General features: G+C 52.5%; 2 protein-coding genes across 4 annotated transcripts in view; both read left to right on the forward strand.

The window, feature by feature from the left end:
- ESYT2 (extended synaptotagmin 2) overlaps window positions 1-6086 on the forward strand; it is a 70879-nt gene extending 64793 nt beyond the window's left edge. For both annotated transcript variants that reach the window (XM_031455843.2, XM_064487138.1), the window contains 4 exons: window positions 450-581; window positions 1488-1593; window positions 1954-2003; window positions 2091-6086. In XM_031455843.2, coding sequence (XP_031311703.2) covers window positions 450-581; window positions 1488-1593; window positions 1954-2003; window positions 2091-2136 — 334 coding nt within the window. In that variant the 3' untranslated portion in view covers window positions 2137-6086. The remainder of the gene's footprint in view (window positions 1-449; window positions 582-1487; window positions 1594-1953; window positions 2004-2090) is intronic.
- A 9514-nt stretch (window positions 6087-15600) lies between these two features.
- The window catches only part of NCAPG2 (non-SMC condensin II complex subunit G2), a 48959-nt gene continuing 44222 nt past the window's right edge, over window positions 15601-20337 (forward strand). For both annotated transcript variants that reach the window (XM_031455831.2, XM_064487139.1), the window contains exons 1-3: window positions 15601-15688; window positions 16233-16388; window positions 17651-17770. In XM_031455831.2, the coding sequence (XP_031311691.2) occupies window positions 17693-17770 (78 nt within the window). In that variant the 5' untranslated portion in view covers window positions 15601-15688; window positions 16233-16388; window positions 17651-17692. The remainder of the gene's footprint in view (window positions 15689-16232; window positions 16389-17650; window positions 17771-20337) is intronic.

The following is a 20337-nucleotide window of genomic DNA, read 5'->3' on the forward strand; positions in this document are numbered from 1 at the left end:
GGGTTCAGGGGTCAACTGTGATTACACACTGGGTGGTATTTGGCCCAGTTGTCCTCAGACAAGAGTGGTGTGGGCTGCGGGAAGGAGGTGGCCCTCTTCTGTGAAGGGATTAGGTGGACACAGCTGACAGTGGGGTCAGCGGCCTGTGCAGGAGCCAAGGAGGACCGAGTACACTGGGGGTCCGCGGACAGTGTTGGGAGAGGGGTGGCTTCGTTTGGCCGTGAGTGCAGTGAGGCTGTGTGCGGAGGCCAAGCAGTAGTTTCCGCGAACTCTGGGCCCAGGAAGTGGGCAGAGGCCAAAGGAGCTGTGAGGAGCCGGCGAGGGGCCAAGACAAAGCTTCTTCTGGTGCCCTCAGCATGGAGAGTGCAACCTCAGCTGGTCTCTTCTTGTGGGCGCGCCGCGTTCCTCCGCGGTCTCACACCCAACTGCTCTCTGGTTTATGTCCTCAGAAATCTCATCGCCTTCTCTGAGGATGGCTCTGACCCCTACGTCCGCCTGTATCTGTTACCAGACAAGAGGAGGTCGGGAAGGAGGAAAACACACGTGTCCAAGAAAACGCTGAACCCCGTGTTTGACCAGAGGTGTGTCCATCTGCAGGGGGTGGGGTGACCCTGGCAGGAAGGCCCCAGGATATGACCGCACAGCCCTGCTGAGCTGTCATGAACTTGATAGTGTAGATAAGCAAGTAGGCTCTGGGCTTCGCACGTGAACCCTCAGGCTGCTCTCCACGAGCTGAGCCCTGCGCATCTTGGCATGGCTACTGCCGGGCTTAGGGTGGGCGCATCGCCAGTGGTTGGGGGACAGTGAAGTCGACGGTGCTGGAGCCACCAACCCAGCTTATGTCCACCCCGGAAGGTATCGTGGTTGCTCACAGTGACCTTACCTAAAGCAAGGTCAGAAACTGACCAGCAGATGCCTGGTCCCGCTGTGGGCAGGCTTGCTTGTGGGAAAGTGGTCACAGCCGTGTGTCTCTGCGAGGCCTCTGGCCTTGTCCTCTGCTTTTCCGGAGGCCCTGCGCCTGCAGCCCCATGGCTGCCTTGCGGACTTGGCTCCTAGAGGCATTTACTCCTCAGCAGCTGGCTCCAGCCGCTGGAAGTGTCTGCAGCCCGCCCTCCACTGAGGGCACGCCCATGATGCCGGTCTTCCGCCCATCCGGGGCCTGGAGTCCGTCTCCTCGAGTCTGTGGGCCAGTCCCACACTGAACCCCAGAAGAGCTGGGAGTTGTGTCCAGACGGGACAGGGGGGGTCACAGGCGGTCGGGCCTTGCCCACATTTAGGTGCTGGAGTCTCCTCTCACTGTTAGGAAAGCAATGGAGAAACCTTCATGTCTTCCTGAAATGCCAGGCGCAGACATCCAGCAGGGGGACTCAGGTTTACAATAAAGGCAAAGCGTGGCATGAGGACGGTCTCAGACAGACAGCTTTTAGTTGCTGCAAAACAGCGCAGGTCACAGAGGGGCTTAGGAGTGGTCCTCTCTCCCGCTTCAGCTTCGACTTCAGCGTCTCGTTGCCGGAGGTGCAGAGGAGGACTCTGGACGTCGCAGTGAAGAACAGCGGTGGCTTCCTGTCCAAAGACAAAGGGCTTCTTGGCAAAGTAAGTCTGACACAATCCTTGATCAGTTCCTACTCTTCGTAGAACTTAAGCACGTACCCAAAGTGCCTTTCTCGGACCAGCATCCCACGGGCGGACAGCCCGTGTCTGCTGCGCTGCCATCAGCGGCATGGGAGCCAGTGTCCCCAAGAGGCGTCATAATAACTTAAGTGCAAGACTGCCAAGCACAGGGGCCCCCATGGGTGTGACCAGTGTGGGGTTCACAGGCAGCTCCTCAGGGAAGAAAAATTGAAAAACGAGACTCAAGACGAGGGTGGTGCCATGTTGCCCGAGTAAGACCGAGAAGACAGAAGAAGTGGTGAAAAGCCTAAAACCCACTCCAGCAAATGTCTTCTCCCCCAGGTGCTGGTCGGCCTGGCATCTGAAGAGCTCACCAAAGGCTGGACCCAGTGGTGAGTGTCCCCATCGCAGACAGGGAGCCCGGGGTGCTCGTGCAGGGGCGCCCCCATGACCGCGTCTGCCTTCTTCCCGACTCCCAGGTACGACCTCACGGAAGATGGGACACGGCCACACGTGGTGCCGTAGGCGCTACCCCGGAGCCTCCCGCTGCCCCGCCTCTGTGCCCAGACACGCATCCCTCGGACGCACCCATGCTGTTTTTATAATTTCGTGTGTTCAGTCACGTGTACCTTATGGTTTTATAAAACATGTTGACATTTTAGGCATATTTAGCCAATATTATCCTTGAATTTTGTATGCTTGATTTCCTCCAGTATTCCCGCCAGGTGTCACGGCGTGCAGCAGGGTGGTGGTTAGCTGCCGTGTGATGTGCAGCGTATGTGGGTTGCATCCACCAGGAGGTGCTCTGTGGTGGCCTTGTTGTGTGTATCGCTGAGGTACTTACGCTGTGTAAATAGACTCTATTTTTTATAGTCTCTACATGCTGGTTTCAATTCAGAGGAAAATAGATCAAGGAAATATATATATTTTTTCTTCTAAAACTTATTAAATTCTTATGACAAATAATAATTTTTGTCTTTGCAGGAAAATGTTCTCAGTGACCTATTTTGTGGTGTTTCTTTTTAAAAAAATAGCCTGAAAGATTAGTAAATATTAGTATATTTCTGCCCATTATGAATGATGAAAGAATGTATTCAAAATATTTACACTTCCAAAAATACAAAGATGTATTATCAAGAAGTCACTTGAAGTGCTTACAAGGAAAAATGTATAACTGAGTAATATAAGATATTAAGAGTTGTCATGGCTCATAAACCATAGTGTGCTAATCTGAAATTTCTTGCATAAAATGAAATGTCTTAAGTGTATTTTCAGTTGCTTGTTGTAACTTACTCATGGGACAGTGCTCAGTACACAGTGACCCTTTCCTGGAATGTTACTCAGGCAGATCTTCAATGGCAGCAGTTAGGCTCTAGTGCAATTTTCAGTGTTTTCTCAGCCCGCACTGTGTCCCAGAGGCTGGGAGGTGGATTGGGGCCCGCAGACAGGAAACCAAGTCTGGACGTTACACGCAGGGTGGGCTCCCCGGGCTGGCACCCGCCTGAGGGGTCTCCGCTCGCAGCTCTGGGCGTCTGTGACCGCCTCCCAGGCTTCCCCACTTGCGCTGCCAGACCTCGGCGCTGGGCCGGTGTTTCACAGTTTCCATTGGGGAGTATATTTTTCTTCTTAGATTATGAAAAGCATGCTTTCTGTACTTAAACGGCTGAAGCCTCTGGGAGGGAGGCTCCTTCACAGCGTCCCAGCTGTGCGGCAGGCCGGGTGACACCAACGACTCCTGAGCAGTGAGGACGCCAGGCCACGCGCAGACGTGGGACAGGCACGATGGGGCTGCCCAGGCGCGTTGGCTGCCTCACACTGTGCACCATGGCTGACGTGTCAGGGGCTCTGGCCTCGCAGCGCAGGCCCTCATGCTCTCCTCAGCAGTGAAACTTCGCGCTGAAGTTGCTTCCTGTCGTCACAGGAGGATGCTGACGTGCAGGGACGCAGGCTCATGGAACATGTGAGGCCGGTGTGTTAGCAGCGTGGGAAGGACATGTACTTCGTAGACCTCGCTCTGCCCGTGGCATTGAGTTTGTTGGGGATTTTTTTTAAAATGAGGGTTGCTGAAGGGCTTCTGGTGTAATTTCTAAAAGAGGAGAAATACTCTGAAATGTTAGGATAGCAGTGATTTCTACCAACATCCTCAGTTTCGGGGCTTTGCAGCCATGCGTGTCCCCTCTTCAGTGTGTTTTATTGCTGGAATGCCTCACTTAGGCAAATAGCTTCAAAACCCACACAAAGCCAGTGGCAGCATGAGGCCCACCCTCTGTGGATGGTGGGGCTGGACAACCCCCAGCAGCCAGCTCCATTCTCTTTGAAAGGGAAGAAGGAACGGAAAGGGACTATTCTGTGGTCACTGAAACTCCTCCCACGTAGACTCTGCCTTTACGGCAGACGGGCCATCACAGGCAACCTCATGCACCTGCGGCGCGGCTGAGCATCCCCGTCAGGCCGGACGCTGGAGGCCCAGGACGTGCATCGCCAGTGCTCAGTAACTGACTGGTCCGGGAAAGGGAACTTTAACTTCTCTACATGGAGGGAAAATTAAGGTAGGCGAGTTTGAACTCTGTTACCTTACTGCTCGTCCTGTGCCTTAAAGTAGGAAGTTTGAGGTGGTGTTGCAAGTTTCAGTTTAAAACAGAAGCAGCCTTGTAGCTGTATTTGCCACGATTTTTCCATCCTGTGAGAATTCCGCGCACAGACGCTCCTGTCAGGAGGCCAGGCCTCCTTTGCAGACCAGCGTGTGTGCTCACCTGGGGCTGTGCCGGATGCCGCGGCAGGTGCTGGTACACGGCCGAAGGTCCTCTCTGCTCAGCTGACGTCACACGACGGCGCAGGGATTTACGCAGTCAGACTTCCACGTGAGCTCGCTTGTGACTTGTATCCCCTTTGTCTCTTGAAGTGAGTTTTTAGTGTGGAACCGGAGAATTTAAAGCAGATAATAGTGTTTATGTTTGCTGTTTGTGAGTTCTTTCATGTTCAGGAGAGGCAGGTCACTGGTAAAGGAACATCCGATCACTGGCATGAGTCTTTAGTTTCTGTCTTCATTGGCCTGTCCTCGGCCTGCCTCAGACTCTGGGCTTTGAAAACGGGATTATTTCCTGGAAGATACTCACGAATAGAAAACAGTCTTTTAAATGTACTCACTTTGTAACTGGCGCCAAGAGGAGTGGAAGTGGGGCCTGGTCTGAACAAACGGAGGCGCCCCTGCCGGGGGCTGGAGCCAGGGTGGGTCTGTGCGCGGCCGCCCCTCCCGGCCCCCAGCACCTGGCCCTCTGGGTTTCCTTCTGCGTTGCTGGCCCCTAGGCTCTTCGCTGTCTTCTGACCCCAGACTCTTAAGTGTGGAGGAGCGCAGGTTTTGGGTCTGTTTATTGTGTTTTGCATTCTGCTTAATACCGTTGGCACCTGTGGTTTCCCATACAGACAGGGCTGCTAAGCTCAGGACCGTCTGCCCCTCTCCTCTGTCTCTCTGCTCCGTGTCCCATCCGCCTGCCCAGTGCTTCGGCTGGAGACCTAGACCATCCTGACGCCCCCTCCGTGTCTCTGCACACGCAGATGCCCAGCCCTTTAGTTCTGCGGGCGGTGTACCCCGTCCACCAGGAGTCCCAGGAGCCCAGTTACCTCCCAGCTCACGCAGCTGGCCCACATTCTCCACATGGCAGCCAGAGGGACCTTTTCAAGTCCAGATCGAATGCACCATCTGCTGTCTCCCGTTGCTCTCAGAATAGAGACCGCTGTGGTCTGGTGTATCGTGTGTGGCCCTGGGGCCCCGGCGCCTCCCCAGTGGATCTGCTCCTGTCGGCCCCACCCCATCTGTGATGCCCCGCCCAGGACTCACACCTGCCTCCCCAGACCCTGCCCCGTCTGACCTCCCCCTCCCGCCCCGCTACTCAGCGCAGGTGGTTTCCTCCACGTTCTGACCGACACTTCGGTCTGGGTTCAGTCTCCTGTTGGAAGGGCCACGTTGCTCCTGTTTGTCATGCTGAACACGAGTGTGATTTAGCCCTGTTTACGGCTGTTCCCCGCCTGGACTGTAGGGGTCCTGGGCAGGGTTATGTGGGTGTTTCTAAGTCTTTTCTAATCGTTTACCACTGCTCCTCGCACATGGTTGGTGGATAAATAACTGTTGGATAAAGGGTGTATGAAGTTGGGCAGACCTTAAACAACAGTAATTTTCCACTTAAAGACAGACGCCCATGGACAGTTCATAGTAACATTGTGAGACAAGGTACAAAGCCAGTGATCTGAGAAGCCACTGAGGCAGGAAAGTGGGAAGGGAGCCGGGAACCTGTGGTCAGTGTTAATCTGGAAATCCTGGGCAATACAGTATGAAAAGAAAATGATTATGAATTTTGTGTTGGGCAAGAAGGTCATTTTCAAATATGAGATTGTCTCCCTGAAAAACCTAAGAAATTCATCTGAAAGCTTTTGAATTGAACAAGTATTGAATAAAGGACCAGTCATAAAAACATAAATTTCTGCGTCTTATGCACTAATATTAATGGCTATTAGAAAATATGACGGGAAACGTCACTCAGCAGCCTTGGAGCTGCAACTGTGCTGAGCACCTGCAGCCAGTCGGGGGTGCAGGATGGGTTGGGCCCCCAGGGGACTGTCACCACTCACCTGTCTGGCTCCTGGGGCAACCACGTCAGAACAGTCTGTGGCACTTGTTTGACACTGCCCCAGGCAGCTGCAGTGTCACCAGTTGGGACAGACAAGAGCTGACCAAAACATTCTGAAGGAAAACCTAGGAAAGAGAGGTCCCAAGGGGGCTTTGAAAACCTCTGGTGTTCCAGGGGCTCTGGAAAGACGTGTGCACCTGCCCAGGAAAGGCCTGTGCGAGAACGGTCTGCCACCTCCAGCTGGTGTTGAGGCTCTGCGAGCGGGACGCAAAGAAAGGCAGCTGTCGACTGCCTGACGGGATGTGGAACACAGACCACCCCCCCGACACATGCGCTCCCCCCCACTCCCCCCCTACATGCACACACACTCCCCATACACACACACTCCCCCATGTACACACACTCCCCCACTCCCCCCACATGCACTCCCCCCTCCACCCCTCCACACTTCCCCCCTACTCCCCCCATGTACACACTCCTCCCCTATAGGCTCCCCCACATACGGTCCTATGTACACACACTCCCCCCCACTCTCCCCAACTCCACATGTACACACACCCCCACAACACTCCCCACACACACACCTCACTCACACGCACTCCCCCCATGTACACACATGCCCTCCATACATACCCTCAGGCCCTCGGCAGAGGCTGGGAGACCCGTCCAAAGTACGTAAGGAAATCTCTGACCGTTAGCTAGCTGACCAAGAAGGCTAACCTAGCAGACTTCGGAGGCGGCACATAACAAAGAATACAGTTTTTAACCAATTACTCCAAGAAAGTTACTAAGAAACACCCAAGTTGGAGGGGAGCACTCTAGAGTTGCCACAAACATTTTTTAAATGTTCAGTTTACAATAATAAGAGAAACACGAGGCGTGTGAAGAACCGCACATAATGGGCCGTACCAGCCGAAAGCAGCCAGCAGGAAGTGCCCCTGCGGGAGCCCGGAAGTCAGGCGGCAGGTGGACCTCAGTCAGCGGCCACCCCAGTGCACCCAAGTGCAACTGTGTCTGAAGGTTTCAAGGACAGTTTGAGGCTGATTCTCAGCGAAACGGTGAAAAATCAATGGAGAGAAATTATCAAATGGATGAAATAGAAATTCTGAGTTTACAATACGGTAAGTGGCGTGTAAATTTCAGTGAAGGATTTCAACACTAGGTTTGAGCTGACAGAAGAGTCAGAAAACTTGAGAAGTCACTCAGATGATCTTGTCTGAGGACAAAAAACAAGAGGAGTGAACAGGCCACCAACACGTCACCAACACACAGTGACGTCCCAGAGGGGAGGTGGGAGCAGAACCAGAACATTTAGAAGTAAAGGGCAAACACACTTAAAGTTGGTGGAAAACAGGACACATTAAAGAAGCCCAGCAAACTCCAGGTCAGACAGACTTAAAGGCCACAGCAGGCACGTCTTCCTCAAACTGGTGAATGTCAAAGACAAAATCTTAGCACTTCAAGAGGGACCGTCCACGCAAGGGCTCCTCAGCAAGACCCTCCCGCCCGCTGGCCCGAGACCACGGGGAGCAGGGCGGGGCCGGGGCACAGGTGCCCCCGACCCCATTTGTCATTGCTGCTGACCCACCTGCCCTGCACGAGCACGCAAGGTGTCTGCGTGTGCTTACTGGGGGCTGCTCCTAACCACTCTCCTTAGATGAGCCCTAGGGTCCTGTCCCGGGGACCTCCGCGGCTCCGGGCCCCACCTCTGTGCTCAGATGCACGTCGGGCCCAATGACTGGGAGCAAGCCACACACCTCTCTGCTGCCGCTTCCCACCGTGAAGCGGGGTGGCCATGAGCCTGCCCGGGAGGCGGGGGGGGGGGGGGGTGGAGGGTGAGCTGGCTCCCCACCCTGCCCTCCCTGTCAGATCACAATGTTGGAGCCTCTGCTCCACGCCCACCTGGCAGACGGCCACACAGACAGGGCAGTGGCTGCCACCAGCCTCACCACCCCCTGCCATCCCAGGCGCTGGCCATGGCCTGCTTGGTGGTGAGACTGCCGGCCCCTCCCTGCGGGCCCCGCCCAGCCTGGTTTGGATGGTGCGGCCTCCTCTCCCCTCCCACAGCGCAAAGGGGCGACACAGTTTGTGTTTACAGCTTTCCTTCACTGGGGTATAAAACACACACAAATGTGCAGAAACCCTGACTATTCTGCCTTGAATTTTCACAAATGGCTGCCATGTGACCAGGTCACGGCAGCCTGGGCCCCCTCCTGCGGCAGCAGCTCCTATCCCAGCACCTGCCCTCCAGGTGAGCTAGTCAGAGTCAGAGCTCTGAGTGCATCTGGCTTTTGTTCTAGGGCTTGTTTGTGGCAGACGCGTGATGTCTCTGGCCTGGGTCAGGGCTGGGGTGAGAGCAGCGCTGCAGGGAGAAGTAAGGCTGGTCAGCGCGGGCTTTGTACACCTCCTGCCTCCAAGAAGCCGGCCCACAGCCCTGCAGATGCACCTGAGGGGCCAGGCCTGTGGGAGAGAGGGACTTCTAGGCCCAAAAGAGACCCTCCCTCGTCCCAAGACTCCCCCAGACGGAACCCCCGTCGGCTGGGACACGGGTCCTCCCTGGAGCAGGACCCACCACACGCACCTCTTCCCTTTGAAGGAACTCCAGACGGGACCCCAGGGACCAGGCCGGTTACCACAGCAAGTGCAGCGTGGATCTCCACCGTGAGGATGGGGTGGAGGGCCGCGCCTCACGGGGCTCTGACAGCAGGCCGCCCCATCCCCAGTCTCACCAGGGCAGTCACACTTGCCACAGCTTTCCTGGAATCTAGCCCTGACTGAGGGCCTTGGGGAGCCCGGTCCTGCGTGTTTTGGGTCTTTTTATTTCCTTGAGCTGCTGAAGTTGGATTTCTCTCTGTAATGAAAGGCAGAGCTATTTATGGAAGTTTTCCAATTAAATAAAGAGGTGGGGACGCAGCCCCTGTTCCACATGTAACCTCACCTCCTCCTGATGCACACTTTGGTTCTCCTTTCTGAATTCGCTTTTCCCTTCCTTACAAATATTTGTATCAAACAACCTCTTTGTTTTGCCTGAGATTTCCTTTTACTTGTCCACGGTTTTGCAAGCTGCTTCAACCCTCAGTTTGAGAGACTAAGCTTTTTATTTATGAACATTTTAATGTTACTTAAGTGAAACATAACACCAGCGCTTCTTGGATCACTTTTTATCAACAGTTCTTCCAAACTCCTGCCCGGGGCTGGTGCCGTGAAAGGGTCCCTCACAACTTCCAAACGTGAGTGTCCCAAACCGAGGAACCAGGGCCGGCACAGCTGTGACGTCTGTTCTTTAAGGCTGAGCATCGGGACAGCCTTGGGGAAATTCTACTGTAGACTCAACATTCCCCTTCTTTAAAACTGTAAACCCAAGACGCACCTGGTTGACCTTCTCCAAACAAAATAAAAGGCCAAACGCTGATAACCCTCCCTCCCGCTCAGTGACGTTCAGATCGCAGCCCAGCACGCACGCACGAGGCCGTGTGTGCAAGGCTGTGAGGGGTCAGCACCCGCCTACACGGACCAAACGTACTTATGTGCCTGTGCGGGCATGCGTGTGTGTGCATGTGTGTGCGGGCATGGGCATGTGCTCACGTGAGGGGGCATGTGTGCATGTGTGCACTGTGTGTGCGCTGTGTGTGCACCTGAGTGTACTATGCGCCTTATGTTACGTACGTGTCCACACGCACATGTGCAACCGCATGTAAATGTGCTGGTGTGCACGTGTTTTGTGCATATGCATGTTATGTGCACATGTGTGCATACTCATGTGTGAGTGCACACGTGTGTGTTTAGCTCCTCCAAGACCATCTTCTCAAACCCAGGGTCTGAGTCTGAAAAGCAGAGCCGCAGGCAAGGCCTGTGTGCATGTGGTTTGTCTGGGAACGTGGGCCTGAGAGTGAGACCTTTTCCTTTTTCTCTGTTCTCTGAAAGAGTTTTCATAAAATGGTGATCATCTGTTTCTTAAAAATCTGGTGAAATTTGTCTTTAAAACTTTCTGAGCCTGAGACTTCGATGACCCATCCATTTTCAAATTTTGTGTTAGTTCATTTTCAGTTTCTCATCAAATCAATTTTGAAGATTGTCTGTTTCATGCATTCCAATTTATTGGAAAGTGTTTCTTGTGAATGCAGCATCCCTATCACACTTGCAGTTGCCTGTTTCCTAATGTCATTTGCTGGTGCCTTCTACTTCTTTCTTGACTGGGTAGCTTGATTTGACAAATCCGTGCATCTTACTAGTTTTGTGAAGACCTTGCTTATTGTTTTATTGTGTCACTTGTTCCTCATTCTTGTTTTTGTAGTAAAATCTGCTCCTGCCCCTTCTGTCTGCTTTGGTTCACTCTGTTGTTGTTGTAGCTTCTTGAGTTGAGCATCAAACTTATTTTCAGTCTTTCTTTTAAAACAACTAAGTCTAGTTGTTTAAGGCTGTAGATCTCACCCCACATCTCGCTGCAGCTTCATCTCCCAAGTGTTTCAAGCACACAGTTCGTGGGATCTAGGCGTGTTCCATTTCCACTCAGACTGACTTTTTATTCCATGAGTGATGTAGACCATTTGTAAATTTCAAAGCACATTTCCCCCACCCTTTTGGTGTCAGCTATGAATTTAATTGCCCTGAGGTCAGAGAAGGTGGTCCATACAATGTTCACGCTTTGGGGGGGGGTGGGCGTTAAGCTCACCCACCCCTGTCCAGTCTTTCCCTCCTGGCCCCAGGTCCAGAGCAGGTCTTCAAGGACATTCTGAGATGCCCTTCTTGGTGGTATTTGAGATTTCCAGATAGCAGCTCCTGTGACCGAGTGGGAGGGGGCTTGGTGTGACCACTGGTTGGCGCCTGTATCTTGGTCCATGGTTCTGTGCCAGCGGCACCAGCTGGGGAGACTTTCAGCTGCTTTTCCTGGGTGGCTCCTGGCAGTGAATCCAGCCCTCGTTTCAGTCCTCCAAGGGCTGCATCTGGCTGCACCTGCATATCGGGGGCTGGCACGCCCGCAGCCTCTGCTGTCCCGCCCCATTCTCGCCCCATGGCTCAGTGATGTATTTGTGGTTTTCTCTGTTTATATCCTGTCTTTTGGAGCTGCTAGGAGCAGGGCAGCGTGCAGAAGCATACATTCATTCACATCGTAACAGAAGTCCTCAGTACGTGTCATCCTGCTAGAAAGGAATCCGCTGGTGGTCACCTGACGGGTCTGGGGCAGCAGGTGACCGATGCCTCCTGTCCCCTCGGGAGCCTTGGTCCCACCAGGTGATGCTGCAGCCACTGTAGCACCTGGAGGCTGGTAGAGGTTTGATGATGAGTTTCTGCATGCACTGTGCAGTTTTAGAGTTGGAAGGAACTGCTGCTCATTGCAGCCCCACCTCTCATTCCCCAGTCGAGGAGCCAGGCTCTCAAAGAAGGCGATTTGCCCAAGATCTCACCGCTGCTCAAAAGAACCAGGTAGTCCCACCGGCAGATTTTATAGACGTCTCAGGATGACAAACTTGCCTCCTAAGGAATCCTCTCCTTCTGAACTAGGGGTACAGACACATCGAAATACAGTGAAGTCATCGCAGTAGAGTCACTCCTGTGAGGTGACACGCTTGATGGCCATTACTTCACTTGCTATTTTCTGAACTGTTTCAGTGTCACAAAGGCATCTGGACCATCCCTTGAATTTAGTTATTCAGTAACAGCCAGTAATTATGGCCTTGTTACTCTTTTATAAATGGATTCACAGGAAAGTACCCAACAGAAATGGGATAGACAGAGTATATGATACAAAATGATTTAACAAGATAAACAGGGTTTCTTAACTTGGACAAGACAAGACTGACCCCCGAGCAGTCTACGACAGGTGCTTAATGTTTCTATTCCCAGAGCAGACCATGAGAGGCAAGCCTTGCTTCCCCACGGGCGGAGCGCCTCACGAGGGCCCTGATCCACTGAAGATGCGGGCGCGTCTGTGATAGAAGCTGCTGGCAGGTTTCGCCAAGCATGAGTGACTCACGCGGGGCAGGCAGGGGCCCCTTTGCCACCTTCTGGGAGCTGGCCACCCGGGGTGTCTGTTGCCTCCTTTCACTCCTCGAGTGACTGTCACCAGGGTCCCTGCCTGTACCAAGCCCAGTGGACTTTGGTGTCAGTGAGGGGCCCTGGAACCACCCTCGTGCTGGGGCCCGTTCCCAGGGTGGGGCAAGGGTGGCTCTTGAGTTTCTGGTTACTCCTGCTTTTTCTCTGATTGTTGAAATACACCTCCATTTCCCAAGTTCAGACATTTACTGTTAGAGACAATAAGGTATAAAACCACGAAAAGAAGGAAATGTTTCTGCCTGTGCCTCCTCACTAGCCGTGAGCCTGCCCCCCAGGGTGTGTCCCGTGGGGCAGGAGCTGGCGGTGAGGCCCCGGGGCCCCGGGCTGGGCTCTGCCCACAGTGGCTGAGAAGTTCTCCCTGGAGTCAGATCACATGAGGTTTCCAGTGACCTTTTCTTGTTTTAGCATGTTTTCCCAGTTACAATCATCATGATCAAATTACAAACTTTGTATTTTCTCATTAGGAAATATTTCTGGAAGGATATTCAGGAAATTGGTAACAGTAGTTTTCTTTGAATTAGAGCCATGTGATTATATTATTCGCTCAATACAAAATAAACTAAGTTAAAAAACCTGCATTTTATACTTGGTCCATTATCCAAGATGTTATTTTAGCCAAACTTTATGCCCTTTCATTGCATGATCCCAGCAGCTTTGGCCGTAGCTCATACTGGCTTGCCGTGGGGCCCAGTTTTGATTCTGGAAGCCTTTTCTCATTACGACATTGAAGGCTTTCAGAAGAGAGATTACGTCATGCCCCATTCATTCATTCATTCATTCAGAAAGCATTTCCAGACTTAAGCTGAGGATGTGGGATTAATAAGAACTGGGGGGAGGGGGCTGGGAGGGGTGCAGCCAGGATGCTACTGAGAGGGGAAGTGGGTGGGGTTTGGGGGGAGCTGGGGTTCAGTCACTTTGGTGACTCCAAGTGCAGACCCGCTGCTGAAGGAGGTCCTCTTATTGCCGCAAAGTCTGGTGAGGCTCAGAGACATTGAGTGGCCTGTCTGAGGTCACAAGGCCTGTAGAAGCCCTTCTACCCAGGAGGCAGCACCCCCAGGAAGGAGACAGGACCCCCAGGAAGCGTGGACGTGGGACGAGAGAGGGAGAAGGGAGCAGGATTCAATGTCCAGGAGGGGTGGTTGGGACTTCAGATTTGGATGGAGTGCCCACAGCCTGCCCGACATGTGGGAAACTCGGACCTCGGAGAAGTGTGTGCATGGACGCCAGTGGATCCAAGGGGCGTGGATGCCCAGGACAGGGTGACAGGCTCAAGGCAGAGTCCAAACTGAAAGGAGGGATCAGGCCTGGGGGCGTGGCATTCAGAGTCTGCAGGGGAGGGGTGCTGTGCTGAAACGGGGAGGGGTGGAGAGGTCGGTGCCCAGCATGACATGGGTGGTGCCTGTGCGGACCCCCTGAGCCCCTCTGGCCTCCCTGCTACAACCTTCCTGTTAGACCAGTACCCCATGCCCAAGAGGCTGCACTTCTTTGTGGTTGAAACGAAGATATTTTTGATCTAATGGGTTTAATGAGGCATGTGGTTAAATTCGTTTCACTGTTCACTTTGACCTGTCCTGGCGGGGTGGGGGGACAACAGCTGCACACACAGCTCAAATCATTTTCCATGGGAGGCAAGGTGCTGGGATGGGGCCACCACCCTGGGCCTCCCCTGCGCCCTCTTTTGTTTGGGTCGGTCTGAAAAACGGGATCCGCTCTGGCCAGTCTGGATGAGAGAGGCCAGCTGCTGGGCTCGGAGGTCATGAGGGACTGGCGAGGGACTGAGAACCTGGCACCACGGAAGGAGGGGAGGAGGAACAGGGCCTCGTGGGGGCCGGGGCTGGGACACAAGGTGCAGGTGTGGGCTTGGTGTGGTGGTGGGTTTGAATGGGGCATGAGCACAGCAGCCACTCTGCTTTGCACCAGGAGCCCCCCTTGGCCCTCACCAGCAAAGCCCAAAGCCTCGGACACCGCTGAGTGGGCTCCTGCTGGCCCCTGGGGACGGTCTGTGCCCAGGTCCTGACTCCAGCTGGAGGCCAGGGCTGGGCTGAGCTGGGGGGGCCTTTGCTCCTTCACCCTGATGGCCCCAGCGGCCCCCGGGGGGGGCGAGGTCTAGGGTTGCAGTCTTTGCTCCTCAGTAGTTTATGAAGCCCCAGGCTTTCCAACACAGCTCATTCGGTTTTGGCTTGACAGAGAGCCTGGACTTGCTAATTGCACTGTTTAGATGACACTTTCCATAAACTGAGTCAAATCTTCAGCTCTCCAAGGTGTGGGGAAAACGTGTAAAACCAAGCAATAAAAGCTTTTTTACAAAAAGTTGTATTGACAAAAGTGCTTTGAAATTAAAAAAGTAACTGCTGTAATTAATGGTAATTCAATGTACCTGGGTAAAGGTTTTTTTGGAAACTGAAAAATGATTGCAAGTGACTGAATAAAAGATCTTTTTGAAATTCAGGTGGTTTCCAAGTTTTTGCTTTCAACAAAAATTGAAAGAAAGGCAATCAAGTTATTAGCTGATACAGATTAAATTAAAAGAAGCTAATGATAGATCAGTATGTGATTTTTGGCATTTAACTAAAATATGTTCAAGGAATTGAGTATGTTGCTATTAATTTTTTTCATTTCTCTTCCCTTTTTTATGTGAAAAAGCTTTCTCAGGATTTACGTCTACAAACATAAACAATCAGAATAGAATATTTATTCTTAGAAACATGAGTTGATTGAAAAAATAGTCTGAACAATAGCATTAAGAGGTGTTTCAACAAAATTTTAGTTTTGTGATTAATAGGTACTTATCAAAATTCATCATTAATTTGTATGGTTTTGATGTATTTGTATCCGTAATAAAAGTAAGTTTTAAAATCTAGAGCGCTGTGTCTGTATGTGTGTATATATGCGTTGTTATTATTATTTTTGCTGGAGACGTGACCTGTTAGATGAGGAGAGAGTCACATCGGAGACACGGATGGAGACTCGGGCTCAGGACACCCGGGTCCGGGTGCTACTCGGACGTCAGGGATATATATAGTGATGTCACATTTTTATTTTAAGAGTCAATCTTTATAGTTATGTCAAAGATTGCATCCATTTCAGTCGTTTAAACCAGTGATAAGACAAATATTGATGTCAGACTGAAAAATGTCAGGACCCCAGCTGGAGTGAAAGAGGCAGGTCCGAGAACGGGAGGGGCGGGGCGCGGCGGCCTCGGGGGCGGGGCCCGGGTTAGTGGGCGGGACCCGGGTGTGTGGGCGGGGCCCGGGCGCGGGCGGGGCGGAGAGGGTGCGCGCCCGGATCTCGCGAGAGCGGCGTGTGGTGACGCGCAGGCGGGCGGAGCGCGTCGAGGGCGCGGGCGGGCGGGTTTGAATCTGGTCCGAGCGCGGGAAACGGCGGGTCCCGGGGACGAGGTAAGCTCCGCGGTGCCGGCCAGCGAAGGGCTCTGGGCGGTGGGCCGGGAAACGGCGGGGTCGGGCGGGTCGGGCCCCCAGCACCGCAGCCTCCACCTGGGCCGCGATCCGAACCCACGGCCCGGCTGGCGGCTCTGAGGCGACGGGGGAGGCGGGCACCGGGGCCAGGAGCGCGCCAAGCTCCGCGCCTTTCCTCTGGGGCTGGTTCAGAGGACCCCTGAGCCCTGGACCGGGGACTGACCCCGGAGGGGACCCCTGAGCCCTGGACCGGGGACTGGCCCTGGACGGGACCCCACGGCTTGGAATCGGGCTGACCTGCCTTGGAGGGGATCCCCCAGCCTTGGGCTGGGAACTGATCTCGGTGAGGACTCCCAGCCCTGACCGGAGACTGACCTCAGAGACCCGTTCCCTGAGCCCTCGTGCCCGGGGAACCCGCCCCCAAGTATCTCTCCTGGTTCTCAGGTGAAAGGTTGGCTCCAGGTGAGTGGGGTTTTCACGGTGACAAGGTAACAGGGATCTCTTTTTAACGCCCATCTTATTTCAGCGCCGGACCTCCTGTGTGGGGCCCACGGGACAGTGGGGCTGGCTACTGCACGGTGAGATGACCCTCGCCTAGAAGGCAGCGTCTGTCTGGCAGGAGGGCAGGTCTTGACCGCACGGCGCAGGAAACATAACGGGGCCACTTTGAGAGAGACTGAGTGTAAGTGGAAAAACCAGTAACCCTTAAGGAACCGTGATCACTAGTGTCAGAGAAATGGGGAGAATGGCAGTAAATTTGGCAGTCTAGTGGGAGTGGGCTACTGTAGTTAGAACCAGCATGCTAAGAATTACACCTGGAAATGCAGCAAGCCAGGAGAGCAACCAGGATTACAGAAAGCAAGAGCGTCCACAGTTTAAGGTGTCCAGTTGCATGTAGTCGATGGCACCTTTTTGGAGTGTGGTTTCCGTAAACTCGTGGGTTGGTACGAGCCATTGTTACTCTGCAGGCTTGTTGCTGGCTGCCCTCCCACCTGCTTGGTCAGTTGGAAGTTCAGCTCATAGCTCAGCCATCTGAGTTGAGGGAAGAGATGCCCACACTTCAGCGGTGCTTCTGTGGGGAAGTAATTTTCTGTTGTTGGTTTAATTTAAATGCTAAGATCTTGGGATTCTGTATATAAGAGGACTCTTTCCCCGTAATTACTGCCTTTGGTACCAGTAACTTTCCATGTTGCTCTACTTGTAACTGCAGGACGTTTTCACTTACTTATTTTTTAATAGAAGTATAGTTGATCTACGGTACTGTGTTAGTTTCATACATACATATATATTCTTTTTCATATTCGTTTTTATTATAGGTTATTACAAGCTATGTTCTGTCATTTTGCTGTTACTTTGTCTTTGGGTTAATGCCTTTCAAACAGGGGACTGCTCACACTCGGTGTTGTGAATGGAAAACAGGATTTATTGTGGGAACACAGACGGGGAGGAAGTTGTGCACAGTCCCTGAGCTCTGTCCCCGCAGAATGGGGGAGTGCACTGTGCTCGGCGCACCTCTGCACACACTAACAAGCTCCCTGGTGACCCCAGGGCCGCACTGCAAAACAAGGTGGCTGTGATGGGGATTTGCTTTGGGGAGGGAGAGACCTCGGGCTGTAGCAGCTGCGCTCAGTCTGCTCTCTGTTGAGCATCTTGCAAAGGTACTGAGAAGGGAGGGAGGTGAGCCTCCCAGACCGTCCGGGTCTGTCTTTCCGTGGTCGGTCCCTCGTTAACAGCTGACGGTAACCTGTTGTGTTGATGCTCTCCTCAGTGAAGAAGACAAGTCACTTTTTTAGACATACTTGTTCATGTCAGAATATTGTTACTAACTGCCCACCACAGGGGCAGGGGGTTTTCCTGCAGTTGTGGATGTCAGTACCAAATTACATCTTGTCAGGAAAGGTGTACTTGCAAATGTTAAGTTTCATGATTGTGCTTTTTTCCCAGGGTTGCAGAGTAAATGCCGTATGAAAACCAGTTTGATCTGCCATGGAAAAACGTGAGACATTTGTACAAATAGTGTCTAAGGAGCTGGTTGGAGAATTTTTGCAGTTCGTTCGACTTGATGTAAGTTTTATGTTTAGCTTTATTGTGATTTTGACTGTTAATGTGAAACATTGGTCTAAAATCATTATGTCTACAAATGAAATACAGTCATCTCAGTGAATCCTTAGGGAACAAGGTTTATTTGAAAAAATAAAACAACTAAAATAGACCTGTCGATGGGCAACTACTCAGAAATGGTATTTCCTGCTTTCTTTTAAGAGGGGTTTGCAAGGGAGCTGAGAGGCACAGGGCAGTGTGCTTCCAGTTACTCAGCGCATACTTATGGTCTCGCTCCGTGTGTGGCTTGTTGGGGAAATAGTGCAGAAGGCCCTTTCTGTCCTCAGGTAGTTTGCAATGTTGTGGTGAGTCCAGGTGTGTAAACACAGCAGAGTTGGGGCTAAGCTGGGCAGGGATGTGGGGGCACCCAGACTCAGACGTGGAATGTCCCCCATTCAGTGGAAAGGCTGTGGAAACTCAGATCTAAAAGGTAAACAGAAATTAGCCGGTCAAAATGGACCTGGAGAAGGACCGCTCCCACTGGAGGGGTTAGCGCTGAAGCCTGCTGGAGAGGCGCCTTGTGCGTGAACCGTAAGAAGTTCGCAGGCCAGAGTGTAGAAACGCAAACTGAGGAGAAGGCAAGGGGGGAGCCTGGGGGCCGAGACTTTACCCCTAGAGGAACAGGGGCTTTACGCAGTGTCCTGCACTAAGAGGATAAAAGAGGGAGAGGAAGCTAGTGGGGCGAGAGATGAAGATGGAGAAGTGAGCTCTGCTTTCGCTGCACGTGAGGAGTAGAGGCCGTGTCCTTCAGGACAGAGGGTGACTAGGACATGGAGGTGAGAGCATTGGCCTGTGTGGGCTCTCAGGTTGAAGGATTGCATGTGGGCCAGGGAGGATCCCTGGTGTCTGACTCCAAGTGCTGTTCAGCAAGATGATGAAGTGGGAAGAGGATGGGTTGGAGGGAGAAGATGGGCTCAGTTTGGGACGGGCTGAGTGTCTGCCAGGGGTCATGCGGTTGGCCTGAGGCCCAGGGCCACGGGTACCTCGGCTCCAGTTGGAAGCTGAGGTCATGAGAACGCACGGGGAATGTATCGTGTAGCGAGAGAAGAGGGGCCTGGACAGGACTCCGGGGACCCAACATTCAAGGCACCAACTGAAACATTCCTGACCTTGATCCCACCTGCCTCACTGGTTCTGGTCACACAGTGAAAGTCATATTAGTGATAGCGAAGAACTAGAGAAGAATCTCATAAACTTGTTGCTGCAATGTTTATTTTTCTTTATAAGAGAGAAGTGAGCTTATAGTATGATAAACTTAAACATAACCAGCAGTCTCACCAGCAGCACATCACCACAGAGGTGTCTTGGATGTTACGTGAGTGTCTGCTTTAGGGTAGGGTGTAGAGGATTTGTATAGAAGCTTTGCAGTCTAAAAGATGGCTGTTGCCAACTATGTTCCGTAGTACTAACTAAAGCCACTAGCGAAATGATGATTTGAGCTAAGTTAGTATCAATTTAAAATTAAGCACAGGGAATTACTGCTGTATGGGCACATGGTTTCAGTTTTGGAAGCTGAAAAGAGGTCTGGAGACGGTTGGTGGTGATGGTTGCACAACAGTGTGAATGTTCTTAACACCACTGAACTTAAAAATGCTTAAGGTGGTAAATTTTGTGTTGTGTATATTTCACCACAATAAAAAAAAACTGGGAAAAAATAAAATAAAATCAAAAAGTAAAAGTAGCAACATTTGGGCAGCACGGTCACATGGGCTGACGTGGTGTGTTCACTCCAGCGACCCTGTTACCTGCTGGAGAGCCTGGCGCTGCTGCTCGGCAGTGGACGTCTTGGTAGCTAGGGTGCTGACTTGGTCCTTATACTGACGAGGCATTGGTTTTAGTTTATGAGCAACAAATTTTATGAACACTTAATAACTCAGCCTAGTCCCTTGGTCACCATGTAAGCTCTTAGTTAAACATCAAGGTGGAAATATGTGGGATTGTGCATCAAGTTGCACCAGGCTGTTCCGTGGAGTTGGAGACGAGATATCATTCTGTAGGCAGAATAGTTGAATGATGGCAGTTTCACAGTCAGCCTGGTGAGAACTAAAGCAAAGACTTACTTGAAGCCAGTTTGAAGCCTATTAGGTGGACCTCCCCAAATGCAGTCGGTTCTGCTTTGTCTCCGCTTCTACATTCCGGTAAGTCAGTGTGCTCTGTGAGATGGGCACTGAAGAGCAGAGGGACTGTGGGGAGACGGGGTCGGGGCACAACAGTAAAAACTTCACCAGTGAAACATTTAAAGAAAGATGGGGACCAAATAAAATAGCAGTTTTATACATGTTAAAGCAGCGAGAAGTACATAGATACCATAGTAAATATGACAGGTTGCCTTGAAAAATGTCTGGGGTTTGTGGGTGGAAGTGAGTGCCTGCGCCCCCAGCGGTGGCCACAGCCCTGTGTGAGGGAGGAGAGAGCGTGGCCAGGCCGCTGCCCAGGGCGTGGTGGGGGCGGCGGCCTGAGGTGCATGGTGGGGCCCACAGCACATGTGGGGTCCCAGGGGCTGCAGGTGTGCAATGTGCCCTGAATTCCCC

This window comes from Camelus dromedarius, chromosome 7 (assembly GCF_036321535.1).
Source record: "Camelus dromedarius isolate mCamDro1 chromosome 7, mCamDro1.pat, whole genome shotgun sequence".
NCBI classification, from domain to species: domain Eukaryota; kingdom Metazoa; phylum Chordata; class Mammalia; order Artiodactyla; family Camelidae; genus Camelus; species Camelus dromedarius.